The sequence below is a fragment of the Physella acuta genome, unplaced genomic scaffold (genome assembly GCF_028476545.2).
Source record: "Physella acuta isolate Inbredline_101_S28 unplaced genomic scaffold, ASM2847654v3 ptg001280l, whole genome shotgun sequence".
Lineage (NCBI taxonomy): Eukaryota > Metazoa > Mollusca > Gastropoda > Physidae > Physella > Physella acuta.
In genome coordinates, this window is record NW_026732795.1 from 111,705 (window position 1) to 131,276 (window position 19,572).

The window sequence follows — 19,572 nt, forward strand, 5'->3', positions numbered from 1 at the left end:
AGGTGTAATAATGCATAAATGACAAACAGACACACACACATATATTGCTTTATATATATATATATATATATATATATATATATATATATATATATATATATATATATATATATATATATATCAGTAAAGTACGGAGGGGGGGAGCAGGGGGAGCGACTGCTCCCCCTCTGGCCATTTTCATCATAGTGGCGCCTTTTTGGTAACTTTATGTATATATATATATATATATATATATATATATATATATATATATATATATATATATATATATATATATATATATATATATATATATATAATACATGTATATAGAACGTGTTAAAAAATCGGCGCCTTTTTTTGCTCATTTCGCTCCCCCTACAACGAAAACCTGGATACGCCTCTAATATATATATATATATATATATATATATATATATATATATATATATATATATATATATATATATATATATATATATATATATGGACAGACAGACAGACAGACAGACAGACAGACAGACGGACGGACGGACGGACAGACAGACAGACAGACAGACAGACAGACAGACAGACAGACAGATAGATAGATAGATAGATTATAAATGGACAATGTTTGACAAGCACCAATGCTTTTAGGTTCAGATCTAAGCGCAGTGACAAAAAGTTTGGAAATCGCTACTTTGGTGCGCTGAAGTGTGGGTTTCTTCCGTTTCATAGTTTTCCGATCTTAGTTTTACCTTTATTTACAAATGGCGACTAAATCACACAGCCTTGATACCCGTTCCGAACTGAATGAACTTGTTAGAAGAAGAGCTGAGATAGCGGTACATAGATCTATAAATATGTTAATAAATATGGTAATCTATCGTTTTAGGCGCGTAAAAACGGCCGATGCTAGAGGATCTAGTAATGTGAAAAAAAGTTGCCTCATTGATAATAGTAGTAGTAGTTATTAGGAATGTTGGGATATTTTTCCTAATTACCATAGAATGATAAAATGTACACAGATTAATCCTATAATATACCCCATTGATAAAAATACCAAATTTATCCTTCTAGGCCTAATAGTTTTTTTTATATGAATTTTTAAAGTTATGTATTAAACCTGTTATATATCACTGTAACATCGGATTTAATTGTGTGATTGGCTTTAGGCTTGCATACCACTGCTGCTATTCGAGATATAGGCCTAATTATAAAACTTTGCACATTAGTGCTAGAGAGTGTGGGCAATAGAAATATGAAAGTAAAATCAAAATTTGATGAAGGATAATTAGAACTAATCAAGTCAAATTAAAGTGAGGGGTGCTGTTCTATATAGGTCAATATGCAGACTGAAAGTCTATGTTTTTTTTTTTTAATATTAAAATTGAAACTTTGCTAGAGGGTGGGGGAAATAAAAATATAGAAAAAAATTATATTAAGTATGACTGCATATAATTAAAAAGTCCTATGAAAGGGTGTTGCACCCTTTTATAGTAATTATAGTGACTGCAATGGACGTATGTCCAGAATGTTACTATAATAGATAGGATACATTTTGGTTATTGATACTGAAGCATGTAATAAGAAGAATGCTGAAAAATAAAACTAGGGATGGTGTGTTAAAGCACTCAACTACTAACATGCAAGTCTTAAGCTCAGATCTCAGACGAGTCTGTCTGTGCAGCGTGCAGCATCCACCAAGCTCAGATGAGTACCTGACCCAAGGGAAAGTAAAGATAGCTTGGCAGAGAGCTAACCACACCATCACTTCATGTGCATGGGTCAAGAAACAGATAAACTCTACTTCAGCTGCTTTATGGATGATGGATTTACAGGTCCAAAAGGGAAACTACTTTAATATACTATATACTAGGGCCTTTATAAGACCCTATTGATATTTTGGTACAACTAAATTACTAATCAATAGAAAAACCTTAAATTCTTGTAAAAGTTTATTAAGCTAAGTGTTAATTTGTACCAAATCAGAAGTTACAGCTTCCCTGTCTATCTGCTTATATGAATATATATATTGGCAACATGCAGTGATTTAAATCTGTATTGTTTGTTGTTATTTGTTTTTTGTTACTTTTTATTATTAAATGTAAAAATTGTATCCTAAATTATTATGAATAATAATTATCATGCCTTTTTCATGTCATTCTAAATTCACTGCCTTATTAATTAGTACCCCCCCCCCCCATGTCAATTGCTGCACCTTTTGTTAATTATTTACTAATGTCATAAGCATAATTATTACAAATAATTAAATAAGTTTATCACCAAGCTTCTTTACTTATCATAACCAATAATAGGCCCAGACTTACTTTATCAATTGATACATATAGATCTAGTATATAGCATTAGTTATACTAAGAAATAGGCCTATAACTTATTTATAGTATAAAGTATTAATACTAATAGTTTCGCTGTCTCTCTGTCTATCTATCTATCTATCTGTCTGACAAGAACGCTCTAGAGAAAACACAAGGAAAATAAAAACATGCATAGTAATTCGAAAAACGAAGTATGACGTCGACACATTTAGCACAGAGTAGAAAATAATCTCAAGCCGGATAGTGCACACATTAATATGACGTCATTGATTATCGAGTAAACATTCAATACAAAGGCAATTTGGTCTAATCTAAGTGGTTTGCGTGAAGAGTTTCTTTCATACAATTCTTCGGGTAGGGGCGAAGCCCCACCCCTTAAGAACGTCTGAGCCCCCCCCCTCCTCTGGGAGGGGGCGGACACTGGAAAAAGTATATAATTATATTTCGTTGAATGGGACGGTAGACATGTTTTTTTAGAGGGGGTGGGGGGGGGGGGCTGTGGTGGTTTTAATTTAGACTTTTTCCTTTCCGGAGAGGGGTGGGGGTACTTGAAATTTTCGGTGGCGGGGGTAGAATTTTCGGGGAGGGGGCGGACACTGGAAAAAGTATATCATTATATTTCGTTGAATGGGACGGTAGACATGTTTTTTTTTTTGGGGGGGTGGGGGGGGGTGTGTGGGGGGGGTGGGGTGGTGTTAGTTTAGACTTTTTCCTCCCCGGAGAGGGGTGGGGGTACTTGAAATTTTCGGGGGCGGGGATAGAATTTTCGGGGAGGGGGCGGACACTGGAAAAAGTATATAATTATATTTCGTTGAATGGGACGGTATACATGTTTTTTGGGGTGTGGGGGGTGGGGGTGGTGTGTGGGTGGGTGGGGGGTGGTGTGTGTGGAGGTGTGGGGTGGGTGGGGGGTGGGGGGGGGGTTTAGTTTAGAGAAAAGAGACAGCACTATCAGCCTAGCGCCCGGTGTATCCTTCCTCAACGGGCCATTTTTCTCGTAATAGTATATTAAAGGCTATTAGTATTAGCCTTAAATGATTTTAAATCTAAGTAAGTAAGTAGGTATGTGTGAAATGCTTAACACTATTTAATGTAAGCCTAAGCTTCTTGCCTGTCGGTTTTAATAGATAACTTGATCAACGTATTTTATCTAGTTTTAACAGTGCCACCCACAATTTAAATTCTTTCCAACTTCGAAAACTACGTCATTGGCATTAGTGCGCGTATTTTATCGATAATAGGTAATGCGGTGCTAAACCGACGCCATGGCGTTGTCAAGGCCGAAGCGCTAGCTCGGGGATTTGACATGTATGATAACTCGTAAGCAGAAGTAGTAAGTGCCATAAAACCGTTATTATAATAATATTTGTTTATTTAATGGACACTTACAACTAATGGCAAGACACTTATAAAAGGTTTAATACGTAAACTTATTTAAAATGTGACAGCACCGTACGGGACATGTTCGCGAGATAAACTCATTAGAATCGTGCGATCGATTTCGGCTTAAAGATTGTCATAATGGCGGTAATTTTCTAATTGAAACATATAATACGACTACACTAGAATATCTATATCGAATATTTCTAAAAACTCGATTCCAACAGTGAGATTCGGCATTCTTCGGAAAAGGGCGAGTTTTTATAAAGACTGCATCGAAAAGTCCGGATGTTGAATACCGAATCGAAACAGCGGAAGTCGGAATGCCTAGTAGTATTAGTAGGGTAGGGTAATGTCAGCGTCGGAAATTAATATTATGTCAGAGTAAAACCTTAGTTTAGCATCATAAATTCGGCCAAAACTAGTAATATGGGAGAGAGTGAATTAATGTATATGTCTTTAAACTTTAAATATGAGTTTATTTTCGTATATTTTAATAAAATATTAGGCCTATAGATTATTGAATAATAGATCACCACTGATTGATGGTTAAATTAGTAGGTTTAATTATGGATTTTTTAAAATAAAATATTCTGTTATTTCAAATACACCATTAAGTTCCTTACCCCTTAAGAGAACATTTGACACCACATTTAAATATCTAGCTTACTCGGTTGATGAGAAAAGAGAGAATTTGAAAATTATCCGAGAATGGAAAATGAAAGTCAAAACATCGTTTTTGGCCCTCGACCGGCATAACATGACGTCGTGGACTTGTGTTCATGAGCTTTTAATTCCCGCCATGGCAATTGCGTCAGCTTAGGTTATTTACTCACCGGAAAATAACAAAAAGCAACTGGTTGATAATAAAACTAGATCTAGTTATTTTATTATTTATTAAATTCTACTCTACATGTTATTCATACCATTTTATGAAGTAATGAACACCTGCATAAATCAAATGACCATAATAAATATTTTTATTTCAAATTCTAATTTTAAATAATAAATATGCTTAAAATAATATGATAGTAATATTAGTAATAGTTAAGATAGTTTATAAATACAAATACATTTTACACTCAATCACTTTATATTGAGTCAACAGTGTGGCAGCTGAGGTTCATACATGGTATTAGTGTCTTTTTTTTTTTACATTACATTTTTTTTTACATTTTTTTTCATCTTGAAAACATGACGTATGTGATTATTTTTTTTAGTAGCATCTTGTGTTAAAATAATGATGAGAATTGGCGAGATAAACAGTTCTTTAATTTGTCATGGATAGGACCCCTAAGGGTCAGAGGTCAATCCAGCCATCTAAGCAATGAACCGGACTATAAATTAGCTAAGCCAATGCCGCTGCTGAGAAAATCAGACAAATCGGTCTTTCCCTACCCTATTTCAACTCTATTTTTTGCATACTTTTATTGTAGCGAGGCTCACTAACTCGAAAGCGTCCTTGGTTGCTAACAAGAACATGGCTACCACACCTTGGCCTACGATTGGGCAATTTTTTCAGCTTTGTTCGAGAGACCACCATAACATTAACTTTAAAAATAATTATCACGCGAAAAATGGCGTTTTTTTTTGCTTATTTTAAGCTATCTGAAGATGACAAAGCTATTTTTGCCAGAAAAAAAATTTAAAATTTGCTTCCGACAATGTAGGTCAAACGTAAACATGGGTATAGTTTGAGTTGTTTAAAAACTTTAAATAAAGGACTGTAAGGTAGTAGCTAAGCCAATGCAGCTGCAGAGAAAATCGGATAAATCGGCTTTTCCCTACCCCCTGCATGTTTAACTCTGTTTTTTGCATGCTTTTATTGTGTTTATGTTAACATGTTATACACCATTCTGTTCGTAATTGAATAACCTTTTTAACTGTATAAGTTTGATTTCTGTATTATTTCAGACGTTGAAGAAATCGCCGATTGAATCGCATTTTTTACCCCCGCGGCGACGTGCCGATTAGGGGGGAGGCTTTTTCACCTTTTCAAAAGGGGGGTGTTACTTTGAGTCTATAGACTCTTCGAGTTTTCGTACTACAACAGTGAAACTTGGTAGAATAATAGACTAAATGTTCATGTATAGCGCTCAAGGTTCTTGGGGAAAATATGTTAAATACTTTTGGAGATATCAGACCGCAAAGTTGAACTTAGTTATTTGGGCTATTAATGAACCGATTTTTTATTTGAACCTTGAGCTGTATTCCTGAAATCTCGACGTTTATTAATATGTATGGTATGTCATATTAGGCCCTATAATAAAGGCGTCTATAGACTTTGAAGTGGACCAAAAATCAAAACATGACGCGCCGACCGCTGTCCGACTGAACCGCTCGGCTGTGCTTCGAATCGCCGTGTTTTAAATATGACGCGCTACAATTTTTTTTATAGGCGTATCGAGTTTACGTACTACAACAATCTAATTTGGCAGACAAACAGATTGAATGTAGACGTACAACGCTCAAGGTTCGTGGTCAAAATAAGTTTAATACTTCGGGAGATATCGGACCGCAAAGTTGAACTAAGTTTCCCGGTCTATTATTGTACCTATTTTACATTTGAACCTTGAGCTGTATTCCTGAAATCCCGCCGTTTATTTTAATGTTTGACATGTATTATAACACCTCATAATAAAGCCGTCCATACATTTTAAAACTGAACGAAAATAAAAATTAACGCGGCGGCCGCTATCCGACTGAATCTTGAGTCGAGTGTGTGGTCACGTGACGCTAGGTGGTTGATCCTATTGGATGAGACTATAAACAATTTCTAAAGATAGATACGTGTGTTTCCTTGTTCGACTCGTCGGGTATTGCTATTTTATATTTAAGTAGACAGGCATGTTTCATAACTTTGTCTTTAACCATGGAAACGGCAAAAAAAAAAGTTGTAATAGTATTACTATTTACTATTCGTCAAAATTAATCTTCTTTAGAAATTAAACTGGATAGCTGCGACCCGACCAAACAATGCTGATGTGATTCGCGTAACGTTTCATTATTGTGTACATTACTTTTTTGTAAAAATGGCTTCAAAAATAAATTTAATTTTACCCCGGGCTCTTTTTTTTTTTTTTGGTTAAAAAAAAATTTTAAAACCCTTTACAACGTGGAGGTTACTAGCTTGTCGAATCGACCAAATTGGGATGGGGTGGGTATGGGGAGTCACTGACCATCCTACACGGTATGTAACACCGTACGTAACATTCATAGCCTCACCCCGCCCCCACTACTCCGTGACGCGACAAGCCGAGGGTCAGCGCCTTTGATGTTGTATAACACACTTACGGTACCCGAGCGGCTCGCTGTGGTTTCATACCCCACCTCCCTCCCCCTTCACTTTGTGGAGTTGATGTTACTAACCCTCGGGCATAGATCAGGAAATCTTGCCAGACTTTTGTCTCTAAAATTACATAATATTCGTCTGACACATTCATCGAGTTGGCCGACTAGCCTATCTTGCCTCGTGTTTACGCAATACGGCAATAAAATTAGTTGGTCAGAAAACCTGGTTACCCACGTCTGATTGAACTAAATCTAGGCAAATGCTGATTGTGATAAACGCCTCTTTGTTTAGGCAGACACGGGAAACTTAAAAAATGCCTAGCATCTACTACACACAGTCAAGCACTCAAACACATGCTTTTTTTTCCCAATGTAATAGGCCTATGGTAGGCCTACAAAATACACAAGCTTACTACTAGCATAAACATTGAGCATATATAAATCTATGTTATAGACCTATAACTTACACTACCTTGTACAAGCTATAAAAAAAAAAAAAAATCCTCCAATGTTTATGTTATTAAAATTGTAAAAATGAGCAATTTTTTTGTGTTTAAAAATATTACAAAATTATCATAAAGCACACTGATTCTGATAAGACACATTTGTAACTAGACTAATTCTATAGAAGAAAGTTGTATCAATGGTATGACATTTAAAGTAACAAGAAATATAAATATAATAAGATATGCCTATATTTTTGGAATAGAGTAGGCCTGTAAGATTGCACATAGATTACATAACATATTTTAAGAAGTTACATCATCACAAATATACTATTGTTATAGCATCCTTCTCTTTGTATTAAAACTATTAGTTATCTGTTCTTTAAGTAGGCTATTCACTTAAGTTAACTGACAATGGCAAAAGAGATTTTAAAATAAATACATGGTAAATTATGAGCAAAAGGTGCGAATTACATACCTTGACCTTTATAGTTTTGTAATAATGTTCGACCATTTTAAATATCACCATTAGCTTCAGCATATACAAATGTCATATTATGGTTTTAAAACAGTGTTTAATTTAAAGAATGACTTCTTATCACACGCATTATCAGATGTTGTAACAAAAATTGAAGGGGGGTATTACATAATCCATGAAATAAGTCTGTTATGTAATCAAAAGACACTTTTTAAAATAGCATCATTGGATTCGGCATAAAAAATCTACAAAACATTATAAAATGGTGAAGTCTGCTTGCTTTTAACCCACTTTTAGTGAAAAACTCTTAAAAATTTGGTCCATACCCTCCCAGTATTTTTCCTCTTTCAGGGTCTACCCTGGTTGTCTGAAAAAACTGCTGTTTTTTAATGACAAAAAAATTCATAACTTTTTTTGTTTATGGTCACATTTTGAAAATTCAAACTGATCTGTAATCAGATTGACAACCCCTATCCAAATATGTAACTATTATATTGTTTTACTAAAGTTAAATTTTTGCATTGGCTTAGCTAGTTAAATCAATTGGCAATCTATCGTTTTAGGTACGTAAAAATCGCCCGCGGCTAGTAATGTGAAAAACAGGTGACTCCTTAAATTTTAATAATTATTTCACATTTTGAGGAGGATTTATGTTTTGAAAAATACAAAAATGTTTCCTTGTTTACCTGTTTTTAAACAATTGAATTAAAACTTTTCAGTAATAATTGAAGACTAGCGATGTTTCCAACAGATACAACCATGCTCATTTAAATATAACAGCCAAATTTTTTTTTTTTTTTTATTGTAAACTTATATCGCAAGATTCAGGGAAAGCCACTCTAACTTACAGATGGCCGCTTTTTATATAGCAAATCCTGCCCGCAAACACTGCTGTTGAAAGTTAATTTCTTGCCTATAATGATATATTTAGCCCTTGATTTAGGGTTAATATTCATTTATCTATAATATTTGACACAAATATATCACAATATACTTCTATTAAAGCCTTGACAATGAGGTAACTTTTTCGTACATTACTAGCCGCGGGCGATTTTACATACCTAAAACGATAGATTACCAATCAATTTAAATACTAAGTGTTTATTCACAGTCGACTGTGAATAACCGTATTGGGGCTATTCACAGTCGTGATAGTTTTGGCTAGATTTAATGTTAAAAATATCCAACTTGGCATGAAGATGTGTGGTAAAGCGGACATGGGGAGTGGCTGTCGAGTCATAAGGTGCGGGTTCAAACCCATCAAATGCCTTAATCATGCTATGCTTTAAATGTATGCCTCTTAATCTTATTAACAAAATATTTTTGCCCAGTTACTTGAGTTACTCATGGAAGGTTTATTTTTGTTAATTTTTTTTCGTTTGTAACGTAATAGTTGGCATATCAGCAAAAAAAGAAAAAAAAACTTGTCCCGTAGATTTTTGCTAAGAGAATAAACACAAAACTGTGAATTATTATAGCTGATGAAAAAGGACATCCTATTTCACCTGATATTTATTCTATGTGATTAAGTGAATTTTAATAGTTGAATAGCAATGTGAACAACCAACTAAACTGATGTTTAATTAGTATTATTTATTTAAAAATTACTAGATCTATTAGTTAGTCTAGTATAGATTTAGAGTGCATAATTGATCATCTATGACTTATGTAGCCTGTAGCAAATATGTCTGATATGAGCCTAAAAGCTAAACTAAACTTTAACCATAATAACTTTAAAAAAAAAAAATAACACAATAAAAATAGCACTGCTCTCTTAATCTATACCCTACTCCCCATTCACAATAAATGCTTTTATTATTGTAAGATATCATTCACAGTCATATTTAGCATGAAATGACAGCCGACTGTGAATAGCCCCTCCCCCCTAAGAGTGTGACGTCATTTATGGACGACCCCTTATTTAATAAAAACCACAAGTGATATATTCATTTAATTAGATTTCAATAAATATAATTGTATAGGATTAACTGTAAAAATAAAATTTAAAGCAAGAATTGTTTTCAAATTAATTTTTTTAAAGGAAAAAATTGCAATGAATGAAATAGGCTCAGACTGCTATTATATTCCCTTTCTCTTCCAAACATGTTCATTGGTTATGCACTGCAAAAATTATAAGAAAAATAGCAGTGTATTGTTTGGTCAAAAGTTTTGGGAAACCTGTTTAATTGTAAATCTGAATTGATGTAAATTGTTTTTTTCACAGGATACTTTACATAATTTGGAACGACAAATTTATGCATTTGAAGGGAGCTATTTGGAGGATACACAGTTATATGGAAACATAATTAAAGGATGGGACAGATATCTTACAAATACAAAGTTTGTTAATTTTTTTGGCAATCCTTTTTGAAGGACACTCTTTGTTTGTTTATCAACTAAAATTAGTACTGTGATTTTGATTTATCTTTGCTTGATATGTGTACCTTCTCTTCCTCTCTTCCCCCCCCCCCCCCCCCCCCCCCATTCCAGTCGTTATACTTCTGTGCAAAAAGTTTGACATCCACTACCTCTAAAACTAAAATTTTAGCCTATCCCCTTTGTAACCTGCTTATACAGTTTAATAACTGAAATCCATGAAGAATGATATAAATAGAAGTGGGTGTCAGACCCATTATAGATAGACTAGACATCGGTACCTGTTCCTTACTACTTACACGTAAATGATAGGCCTATATATTTTAAACATTAAACTTGTTAGAGAAAAATAATTTATAAAATAGTTATTGATCGAACATAGAACATTGTTTGTGATGAAACAAAGAAATAACTAAATAGCTAAAAATCTGACACATATAAAAATAACATAGGTTACCAATACCTATTCGAACAAACCAGGAGTGGTCTCCCCTAAACTTTCTCGAATATTCTTAAACGATCCGACCCGTGGGATATCATACGCCGCTATTTAGTTGTTTTATTTTCTACTTTTCAGTAATTCATATTTTGTGAATTCCACAGTACCAATGCTGCCACTGAAAAATTTGCTTTAAAACACTATCAGTAGCTCATGAAAGCAACCTCCTCTTAGTTACCTCCCCTAAGTTTAAAATCGTTTCAAACTAATTTATCTGCCCCTAATAGCCGTCACTAAACCCGGCACTACGATTGTAAACATTTAGCGTGAACCACAGCTCACCCGACCATGTGGGGGTGGTAAGCATATGCCTAGAGAGGAAGAGAGGGGACTGCTAGGGGCACTTACAGCTTGGTATTTTCTAAGGTATCCAAGAAGAGAATTATAAATATAGATAACACTACGGGGAATGGCAACTCGAAATATAGACATTATTTTTAATCCATTTTTAAATACTTAAACTTTTAAAAATAGAATAGTATCTAGTAGAAAAAAGAATTGCGCACCAAGAGAACGCCAAATAAAATGTGCATAATAGTACGGAATATTATTAGTACTTTATAAATTCACATGTTTTTTTTTAGAAATCGGAAACAGCGTAAATAACTACTTCCGGTCAACGGAAATAACTCAAAATTTGACAGAAGGCAGAGAATTAGATCTTTTACTTACCTGTGAAATTTCATTTATCTATCTGAAATAGTAGGTACTCAAGTTATAGGCTTTTGAAAAATTGAAAATAGAATAAGTTCCACTTCCTGGAAATTGCTGAAAAGTCGGCGTGGTCGAGTTGGTATAGCTCATGGTTGCTAAACCGAAAAGTCTCGAGTTCAAACCCTCGGGCAGATGAGGCTCGTTAGCTGGGGACAGCCACTCTTCTAGGAGAGACAACTCCAAAATTAAACAACTGTTGCCTTGTAGTTTGTTCTTGCTTGGACAAAGGCTATGGAAGCAATCCAAAAAGAAAAGCAGGCTGAAATCGGAGTCAATGGCCTCAATGGCGCATAACCAGTTGACACGTAACGCTTAATTGTGTTGGAGGCGTGGTCGAGTCGGCAAAAAGCTCATGGTTGATAAATTCGAACAAAGTCTCGAGTTTAAACCCTCTGGCAGATAAATCTCGATCCCCTTCAACACTAATAATTAAGAACGAAGAAGAAGAAGAAAGAGCTGAAAAGTTACTACAAATTTGATATAACTTATATATGAAATTTCATCAATCTAAATATAACGGTACTCAAGTTATCATGTTTACAGAATTGCAAAGCCCAGTTATTCCGACTCAATTACGCATAGAACACTGAAATTTTGATAAATCTGCATTTATTATTTTTGCCCAATTAAAGTAAGTCCCCTATACTCAGTATATGATGAAGTACTGAGGTGTAAAACGATGAAAACTCAAATTTCATGTGATTTTTACAATACTTCCTCTATACTCTGTGTACGAGAAAGTAAAAATTAAAACCAAATTATATGCACACACTTAAGAGACTTAAAGTTAAATAGTTAATTTCTTCATATTCTAAAATTGGAAGATGGCGCCAATAGTGTTATGTATTTTCCGAAGTTTAAATGTGACATGTGATGTCATTGTTTTTTTTTGTTTTTTTTGCATTCTTGTCTCTATCATAAACACTTTTCCGGTTGCATACTTAAAAATGTGTTTCTACATTCCAATATGCCTTTATTTTTATTTTTCTTCTTTAAATAAAATTTAGTTTATACGTTTAATACATCCAACATATTATTTTCAACAAAAGCCTGTATCATTATTTTCTCCAAATATCACTGAAGATACAGATATTATAGCCTTTGAAAGTATTTTGCGGACAGAGAGAGAGGTGTGCTCATGGGCTTTTACATATTAGGATGGGATGGGATGTCACTAATAAAAAGAAGATAAAAATTGTTGGATGTTGTTTTTTGCAATAGTTATGAAACTAGTTTTTCAAATAGTAATATATTCAGTTGGTTTTTTTATTATTATCAACACTCCCTGCCTATGCCTCTGATTGGGATGTCTATTATATGTTCAGAAGTGAGGTTTATTTTACTATTTGTATAACATTTACAGAAGCACCAACAGCAAGGCTGATAAGCGAAACAGAAAATTTAAAGAAGCTGATAGACTATTTTCTAAATCATCAGTTACATCTGCAGCTGTAAGTATTGTACTATAAACAAAGCGGGATTGATCTTGCCTAAACTTTCTTGAATATACTTATATAACACTATGGGGGATGGCAAAACAATTTTCAATTGCTTCAACTTTTTAAAATAAAATAGAACCTTGTAGAAAAAAGAATTGTGTGTCAAGTGATCAGCAAACAATGTGTGTATAATAGTGCGGAATATTGGTACTTTATAAATTCATATGCGTTTTTGAGAAATGGGAAATAGCTTAAAGTGCTTATTCCAGAAAAGGAAATTACTCAAAATTGATGAAATATTAATATTGATGGATTTTTCTCAAACTGACCAACTCAAAAATGTTCAAATATTCATTTATTTTTTTATTAAATCGAAATTTAAATTGTGCATAGTGGCCCAAAATTTAGAGCAATGGGATAAAAAAAAAATGTATCCCTGCACAAAGTGCGTACAAGTATAAGGCTGATGAGACATTTTTTTGTACAGAATTGCATTCATAGCAAAACCAATGGTTTTGCTTCATGAGTCTTAGATCTAACAAAATGACTAACTTTTAAAAATTCTAAAACCAAACTTTAAAATGATATAGTATAATCAAGAGTTTCTTTACACATTTTAAAAAAATTTAATGGTGATGATGACACAATAAAATAATCAGTTTTTCCCTCTCCTGTAAAATTTATCTTTGCATGCATGGCCATCAGTAAGTTTACAAGAAGTAATACTTTAAGTTAATAAAAAGGGAAAAACCTTTTAATTGCTAAATTTACTATTTTTAGGTAAGTTTGTTTTCTAATAGTGTATCGTTAAAAAACAAGGAAAGTTAAAATTGAGTGATTAGATTAATTGTAGGCATTTATATTTTTTCAGGCAGTAGCTGGTGTTGCTGAGCAAGAAAAAAGTTAGTAGTCTTTATTATTTTATGAATTATTTATACAGAGATTTGAATTTAAAATTTCCTATCAGAATCATAATTTCATTTAAAAATTAAAAATTAAATGTAGTTTGAGTCTTTTTACAAAGTGTTACATATAATCTACATGTTTGCAAGTATGTGACTTGTCTGATTTTTAGCCTAAGCTGCAATTTTTCTCCACTAATTTCATTTTCCCCAAATTTTTTTTAAGTTTTAAACTTAGGAGAGAAAAAATAGAAGTCACCTCCATAGAAACAGCCAACATGAGCATTACACACATTCATTTTTAAAACTATATCTATTGTATGTTTCTTTGTTGCCTCTCAATTGAAAATGACTATCAAATACGCACATTTCTTTTATTTTGGGCAATTAGGCTAGTCCTGACGGAATTAAGTAAGATTCTGTAGCGGTTAAAATGAAAATGACTATCAAATACGCACATTTCTTTTATTTTGGGCAATTAGGCTAGTCCTGACGGAATTAAGTAAGATTCTGTAGTGGTTAAAATCTTAACCTAAGTAATATGTAAGGATCTGTGCCCTCTATGGTCCAATAGCTTTCTTTTGTGGTACAATAATTGACTGAACTATTTATAGTACATTTATTTATGCCTAGTATTTGAAGTCTCATTGGTAAAGAGATTTCTGAAATATCATCAGAAGCAGGAAATGTTTAGTTTTATTTTTGTTGTTTTATCTTTGTTCTTTCCACTGCTGTTAATATTAGAAGGAAGTTCCAGTGTTTTTTTTTTTACCATTTAAATAATGCATTTAATGTAAAATGAAAATGTGTTTTGAAAATGATCAGCATTGAATTTTTTAGATGTTCATTTTGATTTTAGCACAAAAGCTAATACTTTAAGAATTTTACACAAGGGCGTTCAAGTTGAGTTTTTTACCATATGCATGTCGTCCATGCGTCCGTCAGCCTGCCACAGAGTCCATTTGAGCTTTATGTATTATATTAGATAGGGTGGCGTAAACAATAGTGTAGGTTTAGAGTAGGGTCCCTTTATTTTTAGTGACCTTAAATGATTAAACTTTTGAAAAAAAAGTGAGCAGACTCTTCATTTATATATTTTAATGTTGAGAATACTGTATCCATGATCTTTTTTTGTTGATATATTAAAACCTTAATTGTTAAGTCACAGTCACCATCTGCCTTGCTATGAAATACAGGTTTTACTTAACAACCATTGTATAATGACTTTTTAAAAGCATTGCCTTGTTATATTTTCTTTGATAGTTTAACTTATTGCCAGTACACTAAAGTATAATTTAAAAATCAATTTTTTGTGTTGTTTGAAAAAAGTGTTATTTTATTTACTAAAACTGGTTTTTACACTTTGTATGCTATGATTGTTATTTATTTTTTAGGGGAGCCTGCAAGTCCAGAATCTAATACTACAACACCAGCGGCACAAATCAATGGTGCCAGTTCACCTACAGGAAGTACAGCAAGCAGTGGAAACCATGGCCCAGCAAATAATTCATCTGGAAAAATTCTGAAAACTGCAAATACAAAGCACAAAAAATCTACTAAAAGCAAAGCTAGAAGCAGGTAAAGAATGTTACTAATAATAAATTAGATTTTGTGTAATTTTTTTAATTTACCTAAATGATTTAGCCATTATACATTAAATGCAAATAAAATCAGGTAGGCCTATATCTCTAATGATGCTAACTGATATTGAAAAGGAAATAAACCGGGAGTGATCTCCCCTAAACTTTCTCGAATATTCTTATATAAAATAACAGGGGATGGGAACTCGGGCTATAGACATGATTTTTAATCCATTTTAAATACTTAAAGTTTTAAAAATAGAATAAAATCTCGTAGACAAATTAATTGCACACCAAGTGAAAGCGAAATAAAAAAGCGCATAATAGTGCGCAATATTATTATTACTTTTAAAATTTATATTTGTTTTTTGAGAAATCGGAAGTAGCGTAAAGTACTACTTCCAGTCAACGGAAATGACTCAAAATTTAATAGAAGGTAGAGAATTAGATTTTTTACTTACGTATGAAATTTCATTTATCTATCTGAAATAGTACTCAAGTTATAGGCTTTTGAAAAATTCAAAGTAGGAAAAGTACCACTTCCGGTTATCGGAAATCGCTCAAAAGTTGATACGGATCTACGATTTTGATTAAATACTTATATTTGAAATTTCATCAACCTAGCTGTAACGGTACTCAAGTTATCGTGTTTACACACGGACACACACACACACAGACACACGGACAAGATTGCAAAATTATGTTTTTCCGTATCAGTGAGATGCAAAACGTCGAGATTTGCAAAAATCTCGATTTTTTTTTTTTTGCACGATTACAAGACTTTCTCTATACTTCGTATATACGAGAAAGTAAAAAGGATTACATACATGGTCATGTATTTTTGCAAATATATTATTTATAGATGTAGTAAAATTCCCTGATTTGTAAGACAATAATATATTTTTATGTTGATACTTTTATTGGACAGATAGCAAAATAAATACTCTGAATGGACATCAATTTTTACGTAAAACTTACAATTCTATTTTATCCCAGTTATGATGAAGTAGTGCAACATTTCAAAATATTGTCATTGATTACTTTAAAACTCACCACTGTCATTTTTACAGCAGAACTGTATGTGGTGCTTAAATAATTATTGCATTTAGTTGTATTAAAAAAATATAATCATTCATCAAAAAGGCTATTTAATAAAACATTATCAAAATGAGCTTTTTTATTCTATATTTATGAATTACTTAATTAGTAATGACTGATCATGAGCACTTTGAGGAATCAACTACTTCTTTCATTTAATGCTTTAATTTCAAATAATAGATTTACTTCCCAAGAAAGTTGGCACTTTAAGCTGAACATTCCATTTTCACCAAAAAAAACTATCTGAATTTTTAATGTAGAATATTTTTTTTAAAACCAGGTCTGAAGGAAAACAGAAAAAGGGTAAAGACTCAAATAGCTGTAAGTTTGTGATTGAAAGTTATTTTGTTTTATAAATTAATTTTAGAGTGCTGTTGTCACAGAAACTTTAAGAAATCTTTCATCAATAACACCCAGATATTAAAATTAGGATCTCATTTAATGTACATTTTTTCAATGGTATGAGAAATATTTTAGCAATTTGTAACTTGAAGATAAAAATAATTTAGTATTGTAATATTTCTTAATTTATAATACTAAATTTTGACCAAATATATCAGGTCATCCAAAAATTACTGGCAATTTTAATCAGTTTAACCATAATTCCTAATAATAATTTACATTTATTTTCCTTTACTAACTTTGACCTCTCAAAACACATAGTTGCATCACTCTTTTGAGATTTTAAAATCTATATCTATAAAAGCAAAGTTGTTAAAATCAGTTATATGCAGGCAAGTATCATTTATCATTATCAAAAAAATGTTCTTGTCAAAGTTGGCTAATAAAATTCAATCTAACAGGAAAATTAGTCGTCTCAATAACCGAGTAAAGTGACCAAAAACTGACCTAGAGTGACTGTGGCCATATATAAACCATATATTTTTTAAAGTGCTTTAATTAGATCGACCACTTGCTGATCTGACAAAAAGTTGGTATTTACATGAGCTCATAATTTTTAAAAATCCTGTATATGTACACATTTTAAGAGTGAATTAAATAGCTAGCAAGGTCAATCTACAACAGTCCTCATATGTTGCATGAAGAGTTTAGTAATGCACCAGCGGAAGAATGCGGGACAAGGATAATATATGCCAACAATATTACATGTTTGATGCATTTTCAAATATATAAAGTTCAAATAGAGTCTGTTTATCTGTATGTGGTGGACCGATATGTAGGTAGATGACATGCAGTTAAAAACTGCTTGATTGCCATTGTATATTTTTAACTCAATCCGTCCCATGAGCCGCGAGATGCGGCTTGGGCCAGCTTCACCGTAGGCCCGCGAGCCGCAAGGTACGGCTCAACACGGCTAGTGTTAGCTTTTTTTTCAAGTCATTTAACATGTAAAAAACCTACATTCTTTAACATAATTCACAATTATTTTTATTTACTACTATAGAAATTTCATTTCTGTTCATTTTGATGTATAATAAATAAATCTGGTTAAAAAAACATAGGAGCTATAATTGTTTAAGTATGTGAGGGCTGTGTAAAAAAATTGGGTCACGGAAATAATGAGGTCAGGAGGTGGAAACGCCTCTGGTATAGAAAGAGTTAAAGTGTTAATTATGCCAATTACTTCCCTTGATGGGTGTCTTTCAAAAAACTCGTGTTTATATTTCCAATTAATGTGAGTTTATGATTATATTAACATTTGTGTTTAATTTTGTGTTTATATTTTCACTAATGTCCATATTTATATATAGATTTGTAAATAATTTTTTTTATTAATTCTCAAACACAAGGCAGTGTACAGGGTATATAATGCTTAATGAGCACATAAGTCACAGCCCTTTACAAATTACCTTACCTGAAATATTAGTGCATTTCCTGGCCGGTATGGCTAGTATAATATAATTGATTTTATTAAATTGTTGACATTTTTCTATTTTATTTCAGAGTTGCCATGGTTGATGAGCTGAGACAGCACACAGTAATTTCTAGTGAGCTTGTTAAAAGATAAACATGCCCTCTGTTTCTACTATTAGTAGTTTCCTGTGCTTAACAAGATGTGCACCATTAGCACTCTATAAATTAATGGGAAAACTGAAATACTACTAATATTCATGGTACTACTAAGGATAGTTTAATGTAATGGTTTTAAAATGCATTTGAAGTAAAAACTGTCTTACTCATTTTATCTCTTTATTTTAAATACAACTTAGTACTACGTTCATATATTAAAGTTGGATTTCAAATAGATTTTGACATATCTTAATGTTGGCCCTTTTAAACAAAATTCCAATTTCGAATTGCAGATAACATTATTTTAAAAAGTTTTATTTTTTTAATTATTTCATTTAGAAGTACTTTATTTGTAAAATTGTATTGTTTATTTATAATTTGGACTGTATATAAAAAAACAAAACCATAATCCCAAAAATATATGTTTTTGGTGTTGATGCTTTTCAGATTTCACAGCAGTTTATTTTACATTGAATCATTAAATTTTAATGCATTTAAAATTATTTCTGGGAGCCTCAGTAAATTAATTATATGCCTAAATACAATTATTCTGTGATAGATCTTCCTTATTTGAGATTATTCACCCTGCATACAAAAATCTTACAATGATTCAAAAAATCTTAGCTTTGTAATTCAATGATGATTGAAGATATAAACAAAGTGAGTGATCTCCCCTAAACTTTCTTGAATATACTTACAGTTACAGAACACTACAAGGGATGGCAACTCGGGGGGGGGGGGGGAATAAACATCATTTTTCATCAATTTTTAATTACTTAAACTTTTAAAAATAGAATAGAATCTAGTAGAAAAAACAAACTGCACTTCGGTTGATCAGCAATGTGTATAATACTTTAATAGTGTGGAATATTAGTACTTTATAAATTCATATGTTTTATGGGAAATGGCGTCAAGTACTTCTTCCGGTAAACGGAAACTTCTCAAAATTTGACAAAAGGCAGAGAATTAGATCTTCTACTTATATATGAAATTTCGTATATCTATCTGAAAGTGAAACAGTGCTCAAGTGATAGGCTTTTGAAAAACCAAAAATAGTGTAAGTTCCACTTCCGGAAATCGCTGAAAAGCTAATACAGA

The 19,572-nt window shown here is 32.5% G+C and overlaps 1 protein-coding gene across 2 annotated transcripts; it reads left to right on the top strand.

Annotated features, from left to right (window-relative positions):
- Nucleotides 1-687: 687 nt before the first annotated feature.
- Nucleotides 688-19,012, top strand: LOC131957939 (chromatin modification-related protein MEAF6). 2 transcript variants are annotated; one of them, XM_059322802.1, is made up of 7 exons: nt 688-806; nt 10,120-10,235; nt 12,848-12,935; nt 13,795-13,825; nt 15,220-15,403; nt 16,784-16,824; nt 18,409-19,012. In XM_059322802.1, coding segments are annotated over exons 1-7 (537 nt in total). In that variant the 5' UTR covers nt 688-731; the 3' UTR covers nt 18,411-19,012. The 2 variants fall into 2 exon arrangements, with proteins under 2 accessions (XP_059178785.1, XP_059178784.1); XM_059322801.1 differs by lacking the exon at nt 18,409-19,012 and having other exon boundaries at nt 16,784-16,981.
- Nucleotides 19,013-19,572: the final 560 nt, after the last annotated feature.

What these genes read in the sequence shown, in the direction of transcription:
- LOC131957939 (XM_059322801.1), top strand. Translation starts at nt 732, where the DNA reads ATGGCGACTAAATCACACAGCCTTGATACCCGTTCCGAACTGAATGAA. An exon ending in GAAGAAGAGCTGAGATAGCG is followed by an intron (nt 807 to 10,119) that starts GTACATAGATCT and finishes TTTTTTTCACAG; the next exon opens with GATACTTTACATAATTTGGA. An exon ending in CATCAGTTACATCTGCAGCT is followed by an intron (nt 12,936 to 13,794) that starts GTAAGTATTGTA and finishes ATATTTTTTCAG; the next exon opens with GCAGTAGCTGGTGTTGCTGA.